The 12,056-nt window shown below is 48.7% G+C and overlaps 1 protein-coding gene and 1 long non-coding RNA gene across 2 annotated transcripts in view; one reads left to right on the forward strand and one right to left on the reverse strand.

The window, feature by feature from the left end:
- The window catches only part of VAT1L (vesicle amine transport 1 like), a 149,680-nt gene extending 137,729 nt beyond the window's left edge, over positions 1-11,951 (forward strand). The window contains exons 8-9 of the mRNA XM_045439815.1: positions 5,497-5,580; positions 9,337-11,951. Of these exons, the coding sequence (XP_045295771.1) occupies positions 5,497-5,580; positions 9,337-9,435 (183 nt within the window). The 3' untranslated portion in view covers positions 9,436-11,951. The remainder of the gene's footprint in view (positions 1-5,496; positions 5,581-9,336) is intronic.
- LOC123577661 overlaps positions 5,567-12,056 on the reverse strand; it is a 75,938-nt gene continuing 69,448 nt past the window's right edge. The window contains exon 3 of the long non-coding RNA XR_006701990.1: positions 5,567-5,699. This is a non-coding gene — a long non-coding RNA (uncharacterized LOC123577661). The remainder of the gene's footprint in view (positions 5,700-12,056) is intronic.

Raw genomic sequence — 12,056 nt, forward strand, 5'->3', positions numbered from 1 at the left:
TTGTGAGATTCTTTTCATTATGTTTAGCCTATTTAATAAGCAAAACCGTGGGTATCTCAGGACAGAGAGAGCCTACTGATTTCATCCATTACTTAAAAAAAATTTTTTTTTAACATTTATTTATTTTTGAGAAGAGAGAGACAGAGCATGAGTAGGGGAGAGAGGAGAGAGAAAAAGGGAGACACAAAATCGGAAACAGGCTCCGGGCTCTGAGCTGTCAGCACAGAGCCTGACACGGGGCTCGAACTCACGGACCGTGAGATCATGACCTGAGCTGAAGTCAAACGCTTAACCGACTGAGCCACCTAGGCGCCCCACCATCCATTACTTTATACACAGCTCCTGAACAGGGCTTTGGCACTGTTGAAGGAGTGACTGACTGCATCAATGAATGGATACAAGAGAGCTATTATCATTTAACATATGAAGAAGGTGAGGAGCAGAGATGAGGCACCTTGCTGGAATGACAGCAAAGCAGAGCGTAGGACTCAGTGATGATCTCACTGCTGCCTGCCGCCATCCACTTGGGATGGTACCAATGTGGCCTCCCAGGGACAGGAAAGAAGTATCAGAAAAGCTCAGGTAGCCTCTGTGCTCAGGATCTTGGCATCTTAAGTTGTTTTAATCATACGACTCAAATTTCCTCCCACTGTCTGGAGGGGAGACCAGCTCTGGCTGAGATAGCCTGAGCATGCCCAGAATCCCGAGCCCGGGAAATTCCAGCTGCCAAGACCAGATTTGGCCAGCCGCACAGCTGGCGGTGGCTTCTCAGACGGGGTGTGAGAGGCCACGGCCCTGATTACAAACAGACTCCACTGGGACACCGGGGCAGCACTGAGCAGGCCCCCAACAGGCAGCTGCCTGGGCCGAGGGCTCTGAGATGAGCGTCAGGTGAGACAGAAACCTCTCGTGTGGCTCCGCCACATGACCTCTCACTCTCTCCACATACCACTTGCTTATTCATCCATCCATTCATCCTGGAGGCTATCATATGCCCAATACACCCGTGCACTGGAGTCCCTGAGGTTGGTGCCACTGTCCCACCATCCAGAGCTGCACTCCCCAATATGGTAGACATGAGGCATGTGCAGCCACTGGGCACATGAAGCATGGCTCATCTGAATTGAAACACGCTGTAAGAACAAAATACACCCTGGATTCCAGACACGTATAGTACGAAAGGAGGAAGGAGCATAAAATATCTCATGAAGACCTTATTATGTGGAGCATATACTGAAGTGATAATATTTTGGATAGATTTGGTCAAAGAAAATATATTCTTAAAATTGATTTTACCGGTTTCTTTTTACATTTGTTAATGTGAGTAACTAGAGAAATTTTAGTGTATTTGTAGCCCATTTCGTATCCCCACCGCACGGCGCTGGCCTAACGTACTGGAGAGAAGAAGGGCCAAGTTCCAAGCTGGGGGTAAGGGTGATGTTGTAGCTGGCCTGACGTGCCCAGGGAGCCCAAAGGAGACTTGGCCCCAAATGCCAGAGTCGGGGCGGGGGAATAGCAGCTTCCTAGAAGGGTCCACATCAAGAACAAGAGCCCCAGAACAAACCCAAGTTAGCTCCGGGACCAGGAAAGTCCAGGAAGGAACCCCGTGTATACAGAGGCACAAAGCTGAGAAGCCCAGTAACCTCCAGATAAGCGTCCAGTGGCAGGAGTGAGGGAGGTGTAAGACGAAGCAGTGACACAGGAAAGGACAAGAGACGTCCTTTCCTGAGAAGTCAGTCCAGTGTTGTCTAGCAGGATGACTATGTGAGCCACAAGCCACGTTTTCAGTTTTGCAGTAGCCACATCCAGAGAAGTAAAAAGTGGGGGAGGTTAACTTTAATAGTCTGTTTTATTTAAGCCGGAGTATTTATCATGTTAACTATTTATCATGTTAACATTTCACCACATGATTGATGTCAACAATTCGTAAGGAGATAGTGTATCTGCTCTCATTGTCTTTGAAGTTGGCCGCAGGGCTTACACACACAGCACATCGAAGTCTGTGCTGGTCCCAGTTCAGGTGCTCAGTGCCACATGTGACTTGTGGCTACTGCATTAGGCAGTGCGGGGCTACTAGGATTTTCCCATCATCAAGTGCGCTGGGAAAAGGTTTGGAGCAGAAGTGTCCCTTAGGAAAAAAAACAAAAAACAAAAATGGTAGCCACAAGAGAGACAAGGAGCTCTCTGGAAGTTGTCACCACCATCTTTTGGTCACTGTCACCTACCGAGGTCACTGTCACCTACCGATCTTTGAGCATCAAGGTACTTAGCTGTAAAATGGGTATAACATACATCTCTCAATTTACGAACTGGTATTTTGGGAGCAGAGTCTCTTTTTGCAGACTTTACCTCGTGATGGAGTTATGTGAGGGCAGTTTCGGGGTGCAGACAGCAGAGCCCTGTCCTGGATTTTGTCCAGAGTCCTGTAAAGGGGTAACTGCTCTCTCAGTTCCCAAGTGGTTCAAACTCCTTTCAGTGGGTGACCGGGGACAGATTCCTTAGATTTTTCACCTTTAGGTTTCTCATCTGTGAACCTGTGGTGTGCAGATAAAAGGAAGCAACGTGTGTAAAGTGCCTCACCCGATAAAAAATTGATCAGAAAATGGCCATTTCTTTCCTTCTACGCTGTCATCAAAAGGGCTCTTTCACATCTCCAAGAGCAGCCCAAGAGGATGTTAAACTCAAACAGCATGACTGGGGATCAGACTAGTTCAGTTATGTCTCAGAAACATTCCCAACCCTTTCTCTATCCCCTTCAAAAGGAACTTCAAGGAGTCAGTTCATTTCAGAAGGAAATTGTCCAAAAAAATATGCAGATTAGAGCCAGCCCTTCAGGGGGCTTTTTTCTAGTATCACAATAAGCTTTAACTGGAAAGAAAACAGCTTTTCAGTGTCCCTGGGCTCTCTCTTACTGGAGAAATGGCACAAAAATTCTTCCGAATCTCCAAGGAGTTTCCAGGTGCTTAATGACTTGTCAGGGTAATAAACAACTGAATTCTGGGAACTCATTATGTGAGATGTTACCTACCACCTTCCTCTGCCTTTGAGAATCAAATGAAACAACATAGTCTGGGTGGAACAGGGGCGGGGGGCAGGGAGAGGAAGCGTCAGTTTTGAAGTCTGACAAACCTGAGTTTGAACCACAGTTCTGTCACTGATAGCCACAGTCTTTGGACAGATTGCTTTGATCTTTGAGCATCAAGGTACTTAGCTGTAAAGTGGGTATGACATACATCTTACAAGATAAGAACTATGTATGAAAGGAAAGAATGTTAGTTATCTATTGCTGCATAACAAAATGTCCCCAGAACTTATTGGCTTAAAACAATATTTGTGATCTCACTTTACGTGGGTGAGGAACCTGGGCATGGTTTAGCTAGGTCCTTGGGCTCAGGGTCTCTCAAGGTGTCAGCCAGGGCTGTGTTCTCATTTCTAGGCTTAACTCAGGAAGGATCTGCTTCTGAGCTCTCTCATTGGTTGTTGACAGGAGCTAGTTCCCCGTGGGCTTTTGGACCGAGGGTATCAGTTCGTCAGTGGTTGTCGGTGGGAGGTCTGCCTCAGTTCCCTGCCGTGTGAGCCTCTCCCTAGGGCAGCTTACAACAGGGCAGCTTGTGTCACCAGAGCAAGAAGGCACGAAGAGTCAGAGGAAGAGACGACAAGACAGAAATCAGTCTTTTATAACCTAATCTTGGAGGTGACATCCCATCACTTTTGCTGTTTTCCAACGGTCAGAAGCAAGTCAGCAGGTTTGGCCCACATTCGAGGGAGAAAGGGTGTGTGTCAGGGGGAAAGGAAGGTTGGGAACCATTCTGGAGGCTGTCTGCCACGGTATTTAAACATTCTCGGTATATAGTCGTGATGACCAGACATGACAGCGTTTTGAAAAGCAGTGTTCACCACAGAAATAAAAGAAATCTACTGGCATGTGTGTTAGGGTCAGGAAATTTAATCATATGACACTACCAGTCTTATAAAAGGGCTGATTCTAACCGATACTAGGTTTCCCAAAGACTACGTTTAAATATGCATTTAACTTACATTACACACTGATTTGATAACATATTGCCAAATAACAATGTTTGGGGTTAAAAGGCACTCATTTCTCCTAACGTTTTATCATGTGTCTGAACCCCTTTCTGATTATTTTAGGATGTCCACGTTTTTATGGGGATGTAAATAAAAATATTCGTCTTGATTTTCTCATTTAGCACCATTACAAAGGCATTTGACCCTGCTGTACCTTCCTTGTAATTAGCAGCTTAATAGCAACATAGTATTTCCATTCTGTAGCTAAATCTAAGAGTCGTGGTTTACTTAACCATTCCTTTACTCTGTGATACAGAAGTGGCTGCAAGTGTTTCACCGTTAAAAGCAATGCTGTGATTGAGTATCTTTTGTGTGGTAAGTTTTTTCCCCCACAATTTGAATGATGTCTTTAGGCTAAGTCCCAGAAAAGCAATTAGAGTATGCACATTTTAACGGCTCAAGTTTTTATCCAAACGGGAAGACAGGTTTCCTCAAAGACAGACATCTCAGCTTACTTTAAACTAAAAACAAAAACAAAAACAAACAAACAAACAAAAACTATGGCATGTAGCCTATAAGGACATTTCATGAATACTTGTGGACTTGAATGAGTGAACAAAAATATTTAAAAATCTGAGACTTTAGGAAAAAATATTTAGGCCAGATCTCTTGTAACTTTTTTTTTTTTTTAAATCAAGAGATGTTGTATTTCCATTTAGATTTCACTAAGAAATGTGGAGGGCCTATTCATGCCAAGCACTGGTAATGGTTGCCCTTTGCTTATCTCATTTAATCCTCACCAGCGCCCCCTACAGCTCATTTTCCGCACAGCCAGAGAGTGAAATGCTCAAAGCATAAATCAGATCAGGGCATACGCTTGCTTTTTAACTAAGCCCGTATCATTTGAAAGGAAAACTAGGTCCTCTTCTCCGGGCAGAATACTAGTTCTGGAGAAAACTCTACTTACGTAGAAACAAAATTTCCACGCAATAACCAGGAGTAACCTAAGGGAATTTTCTGAATATAGTTTAGCTTGGGCAATGGATCATTTTAGTTAAACTACGAATCAGAGTTATAGAACACTTTGGTAAGCAGGGCACAAGTGACTCTGAGAAAAATAATTTTACCGGTCAGAATTTACTCTGACTGATGTCTTTCTTGGAACCTCACGGTATCCTCCTCCCCACCAACTACCCCCCCCCCCCCCCCCACCTTTTAAAGAAAATTTCGTCGTCTTATTACAGGCACTATCACTTTCATTTCTTAGACGCAGAGGACCAAGTTGCTTGCACAAGCTCAGAGTGCCTGAGTGACACAATCAGAATTTATTTCCACCCAGGGTCCCAAAGCATCTCTGGCTTGGCTGCTAACCTTGAACCACAGCGCCCCCACGTGGGCGGCGGCTGGTTTGGCTTTTCCACCTGGGCAACTGCTCACCCAATCAGCGCTTCCGTTTTTCTCCTGGCTCAGGTGAAGGAGGCCATGCAGCGGATCCACGACCGAGGAAACATCGGCAAGTTAATTCTGGATGTAGAGAAGACCCCGACTCCACTGGTGAGTCAGACGCAGAGGGATCCGTTCAGTTCAGCACGACAGGGTCTATCAGACGCAGGCCCGGGGGGGGGGGGGGTGGAGAGGGAAATACAGGCGGCTCTCTGGCTCGAGGAGGAAACCTGTGTAATCAAACAACCATGCAAATGGGCGATTAGTCATACCGCTGGGATGCTGGGATGCGTGCTGAGAAGGAAAGGAAATGCATCAGTGCGAGCATTTCAAGAGCAATCTAAGGGCAGTCAGGAAAGATAGGGATAACCTGCCTATCACAGGTGCTGCCTCTTGGTTGCCACAGGTGAGAGGAATTCCTGGTAAAATCTAATAGAGTCACGCACATTCTCAACAGAAGGATGCCACCTGCCTCCGAGATGCCTCCTGAGGTACCCTTACGCCCAGGGATCCCTCCGGGAGTGAAGCGTGTCAAAGTCACTCCCCAACCCGCTTGCTGGGGCCACCGGTGGTGGGAGGGGGCGATGTGGTGTGCGGTCGACACACAGAGTGCCGTCAGACTGTGGATTCAGAGCCTGGCTCTCCTCTCCTGTGTGTGACCCTGGGCGACTATCCCGCCTGTCTATCTTCAGTAGCCCTGTCTGCAAACGAAGTTCTCACAAGTCAATTAGAGTGATACACATAAGGCATTGTCCCATGCATACTAAGTTCTGGGAAAGGATTAACAGCGAAAAATACTTGGGGTTTTTTGTTTCTTAGCTTTCTCACCCGTTGAGTCTTGAACCTGCATTGGGCATTTATAAAAGAAAAAAGAACTAAAATCTTTGCATGTTATAGTGTGTATTTTTTTTTTTAAGTGTACCTTGGCTTTTGTAACCATAATGTAGTTCGGGAAGGATGGTCATTTCACTCAATGAAGGGTGATTTCACGAGAGGGCATTTCACAAAGTGCAAATGACCTATAAGTATAGGGACATCATATGTTAAGTGCTTATGAAGTTCTAGGGGTGTGACAGCAAGTATCTGAAGGCAGATGAGGGGTTGAGGCTAGGGAGGAGGCGAGGGCTGGGCTCTGGGGTCTTCTGTGCACTTCTGTTGTTCTTAAGACACATGACCAGGTCTGTTTTACCCCATCAGTAGAGGGGATCTAGAGCCATCCTGGACAGTTTGTTTTAAGCAAGATAGTTGACATCAGCTTCCTGCCTGTGACTGTTACACAGGAGGTCCCTCTGGGCCCTTGGACTTTGGGAAGGCCTGTCTGACCACAGGGGATTCTCACCAGTTGGGCTGAAAAGCCCAACTTTGAGGGTGAGACCTCAGGACCTGCCATGGTGCTGGTTCCTGAATCTCAGGAGGGCTTCTACCTTAGGACCGAAAGAAACAAAGAGATGTGGTGAGTGGCCAACTCAGATCTGTGGTGTTTGGAAGGCCTCTGCGGGGAGAAGGCCATGGCCTGCCTGGATAGAGACGAGACCTGAAGGAGGAGGAGCGTGTAGTCAGGCTAAACAGAGGGCATCATGAGAGCCAAGATGGGTCCGGCGAATCTTTTCTACGGCAAGCGCCTAACGAAAGGAAATGGCACGGGGTCAAGGCCCCTCGGGAACGCATCATTTCCCACTGGGCAGCTGTTGGGGGTGGGGGCAGTGAGGGGCCTACAGAGGGGCCTTCTTCTATTAGAAGGGCCACTTTCAGAGCTCAGGCCAAGCCAAGGGCCCCGAATCTGCCTCGCTGAGTACACTGCATGGTACTCCCCCTTCTCCAGGAACTATCGGGGCTACGAGGGGCTCGGGCAGCGCTCTGGAAGTGCCTTTGCCAGGAGTGCCTACGAAGTGCCTGCCAAGAGTGAAGGCTCTCCTGCGTGGGGCCTTCCCTCAATGAGGCTGAGCCAGGGTGGAGCTGAGCTCACCTGAGGACGGGTCCCAGGGTCACAGCAGAGACCGGGCTGCTTTCTCCAGACCCCACGGCGTCGGGGCGCAGCTCTGGCCCCGGCCTGACCGGCACCCCTGAGAACAGTGGCAGCCTTTTCTGAAGCCTGCCGACGTCTGCCGCCCCGCCACTGCCCCGGGCACGTCACCTCTGGGTGTCCCTGCGCGCTGCCGGAAAACAGCCTGCCCACCTTGCACAGGGGGCAGTAGTTACTGTTTCTGCTGCTTCTTGTTGAGAAGATGGAAAGGGGTAATTGCCTGAGTCCCCTGGCACACTGGTGAATTTGGGGTACATACTAAGAAGGCAGAGCTCTCGTGATTATTTTTGTTGATGTTTATTTGTTTTTGAGAGAGAGAGAGAGAGAGAGAGACAGAGCCCGACGCGGGGCTCGAACTCCCGAACCGCGAGATCATGACCGGAGATGAAGCCGGATGCTTAACCGACGGAGCCACCCAGGCGCCCCCAGAGCTCTCACGATTATTCACTCGCTATTCTCAGAGTTCGTACTCTACGCTCCTGCGTGCCGGGCACTGTGCTAGTTGCAGAGGATAACACAGGAAGACAAGAGGAGACCTGGTCATCTTCCACGGTGTCTGCGGTTCCCGTGGCGGGGCAGGTGGACGGCGGTCAAGAGGCCATCCGTCCAGATGGGACACTGCTGATCTGTGCTACAAAGAAGAGCCGATCATGGGGGGTAGTCTGGGAAGGCTTCCTTGAGGAAGCGGGCTGAGCGCTGAAAGCAAAGTAGGCACCAGTTAGGGGAGGGAGTGGCGGGCTGGCATTGCAGGAAGAAGACACTGCCTGCGGCCAAGAGGGCAAATCCAGCTCCAGGACAGGCAACGCGGGGAGGCCCGAGGACCGTGGGCCCAATTCCTGTTTGAAAGAATGAGTGGTGGGCATAGGCAGAGACTCGGGTTTAGGAGATCTGCGCTTCAGGGCAAATGACGTCGACTGGGGCTTAGGAGTGGAAATCTGAGGCCCAGTTCGCTAAGGGGGATGCTGATGGACAGGACTAGGATGTCTTGAGCATCCGTCATGCGCTCGGCCCGTTGCTGGACGCTTCAAATACATCACGTTACTTTGTTTCACTTGGTCCTCATGATAGCGTTGTAAGCCAGGTGGGTTTATTCCCGTTGTAACCATCCACAAAAGGGAGGCTCAGAGAGGGATAATAACCACGCCAGGGTCTGGTGAAGATGACTAGCTAGCTAGAACCAAAGTCCACCTTCGTGGACACGGCGTTCTGTGTAGACAATAAAGGACACGAATGCACATTTGTTAGTATGGTTGTTCTGGCTTCTTAGGGAGTGACAGCACCGGGATTTCAACCCTGGCCAGTCCGTGCAGTGGACGCTCTCAGTGCCTAAGTGCGTCCCCCAGCACCTGGCCCCTCTGACTGAGCCTCCAGCCCCAGAAGCATGTGTGGCCAGCACGTACAGAACTGGCCAGAGAGGCCAGGGAGATATCCACCTTGGCCATTCCTTGGCTTCCTCCCCACCCCCCCCAATATGCAGGACACCTGTGAGGGGCATGCCCCTCACTGTCTCCCAGTGGTCCCCAAGAGGACTGAGCCCCAGTTGCCCACATCAGGAGCCTACTTATTAACACATTCCATACCGGCTCCCTTGCCTTTTCTGTCTCGTCTCCTTCCTCCCTACCAGCGCTTCCTTGGAATCATCTCCCAAATTCCCAATCCTTGCACTCAGATCCTTACATCAGGGCCCCCACCCTAAAACGGCCGGCACCACACTGCCCTCCTGGGGAGGGAAACAACCCTAACTCTTAGCCCTCGAAGGAGGCCTTCCCAAGGGGCTTCCTCAGATGCTCCAGGAAGGGAGGAGACATCGCAGACCTTCTAAAACGCCCTGTGTTGAATTGCAGATGGCCAACGACAGCACAGAGACCAGCGAGGCGGGGGAAGAGGAGGAGGACCACGAGGGCGACAGCGAGAACAAGGAGCGGATGCCCTTCATCCAGTAACCCAGGACCCTGGCAGGAGAACACGGAGGATGATTTGGAACAAGAGGAGCCGGTGGAGAAAGTTCTTCTGTGCCCCAGTGAACAAATGCTGTAGCCCACTGTGTGTTGTGTTTGTCTGCAGTCAGCTGAGCTAAAAAGCTGTTGATCGCTGTTGTTTTTGAAATTAAGTGCCAATCCCATCCCACGCAGTATTAAGTCCCTCCCCCACCTGTGTGTTACGCTCTCCCCTCTCCCCTCCTTCACAACCATTCATCTTTGGGTCCTTCTTGACAGTTCTTAGAACAGCCTTGCAACTTAATACAAGCCCTCAGGCCCAGTGCCTACAAGACCAGACGTGGGCAAAGACGAGTTTCGACTGAAGGGTGTTATCTTACGAGCAGTGTCCAGATCCTGGGAAGCTTCAGGCCAGTGACACTTTTTGCCTCCAGCCACCCATGATTCTGACAAGAGCGCTTGCCAATGTGGCTGGCAGAACGAGGGTAGGCCGGGAGGTGTTTTTATGAGCCCATACATTTAGGATCTCTCCAAACAATCCTTTCCCTCTCCCCGTTCAAGAGGCAACTCCCTTACATGCATTGAGTTGTTTAATGGTCCAGAGGTTGAACCACTCTCCTCTCAGCCTCTGATGCTTGATCCCTTCACTGGTTCTTAACCATCAACACAGGAAAACAGACGTGGAGTTTTCAGGATAGAGGATGGGTCAACAGCATGAGTTTGAGGACCAGCCACAGAGACTTCTCCTCTGAAACCATGTCTCATGAGCAAAATCCTCCCCTCCCCCACCGCGTACGTTTTATTTCAATTGTAAGAAAACTCACCACGTGTGGGACTATTTCAGAGGTCATTACCGAGATTTGCCTACATTTGCACACCTGCCACGGGCATTACCGATTTTGCTATTTCCATTTCCTGGTAGCGAGCAGCTACCTTTACCAAGGATCCCCCGGGGAAGACCTCCCTTGTAGACCATATTTGGGGAAAAGGAAAATCAGTGAGTGTCTCTTTTCTTGCCAAAGCATGTTCCGACATGTAACAAACTCTAGCGATACAAACGGTTGACGTTCAGTATCTGATGCCAAAAGTGCAGTTCCTCTCCTCTGAAATATAAAATTACGGTGCAGACTCTTTGTAGGGCCCCTGCTTTTTGGTAATCGGGGACCAAACTACTTGATTGCACACCCTTGTCCGATGTTCCAGCTCCTAAACTCCTAGGAAACCCCACACCCAGCCCCACCATACTTGACATGCCTTGAGGCGAACCTTTCCCCTGACGGATGAGGAAGAGTCTCAGTGTCTCCACAAGGGGGCTCCTCATTCACTGCTCCTACTCCTTCTGGCTCAAAGGGTGACTCCTTCCTTCACAAACCAAGCTGGAGACGCATGGAGCCCACACGATTAGCAACCCCCCCCCCAAGTCACTTTGCTTTCTGGAAGACCTTGGAGGGCTCCCACCTTGCCCCACCTCTCCACCAGTGAGCCTTAGGGTCGACCCAACTCTTTCCCCAAATGATGGGAATGAATGCATTCCAGCAATTACCTTTTCATTTCCAAAGTCCTTTTGTAACAAATGTCACCTCATTAATCACATTCTTTTTTTTTGCTACCCCAAGCTTGTGATGATGACTTATTTATGCCAAATATTTATCTGAAGGGAGTTTCTCCTCGTTGTGAATGTACTTGTAAAATATGAAGGCAAAAAAGGGTGCCGCCATCTGATGAGCAGGGAGGTGACAGTATCTCAGAAGACACTGACATCTTCTGTTCATACCCCCAAGACTCACCGGCGTTTCATTTCTGGGCCACGTAGAAAGATAATGTGGAGGTTTATCTCCCCACCCCCAAAACTTTCGCTAAATGCTGTATTATTGGTCATGTTTCTCCCATAACCAAGCTGACAATGAGGTTTTAAGGAGAACCACCCAAGTGACATTCCTGGTGAGCTGGACAGAAATGGCATTTTCTAGGGCTGGGGTAACAAAGAGCCACCGGCCACATCAGGGCTGTCCTCTGCGGGGGGGGGGCGAGAACTCTCTTCGCAGAGTCCCACCACCGGCCTTTGTTCTGTCCAGAGGAGAGGCATTAAAAAAAAAAAAATCATGCTTCCCCAAATCTGTTTTTCAACTAGCAAGATTAATACAGTCAAATTATGGCCGTTGGTTAAAGAAGAAACCCTTTTGGCTCCTTGGAATACAGAGTGAGAAAGGAAAACTAGAGTGTCACTATCAAGGTCAGGTTGTGCCCTGAAGAACAGGATAAATACCAAAATTAACCCTTTACTGCACCCTCGTTTTTTAAGCACCTTCTCCTGTCACGTGATTGGTTTTCTGAAGGAAATGTAAAGAAAGTCTCAGTTTGCCTTAAAGGAACTGTGAAGGCTTCTCTGTCATCTAAACTTGATTGGAGTGAACTGAAACATTGTCTAATGTATTTGTGGCTTTAGAGCTTTTGTTACATTGTGCCTACAAAGCAAATTATGTTTACATAAAATATATAATAAAGTATTCAGCATAGCATAACCTAGCCTGGCGTCAGTGACCCCACATCCATGGCCGTTGGGAAAACATCGCCACTATTAAAATGTAAGGAGTGGGTGACCAAAAAAGAAAAAGAAATTAAAAATA

Source organism: Leopardus geoffroyi, chromosome E2 (assembly GCF_018350155.1).
Source record: "Leopardus geoffroyi isolate Oge1 chromosome E2, O.geoffroyi_Oge1_pat1.0, whole genome shotgun sequence".
Lineage (NCBI taxonomy): Eukaryota > Metazoa > Chordata > Mammalia > Carnivora > Felidae > Leopardus > Leopardus geoffroyi.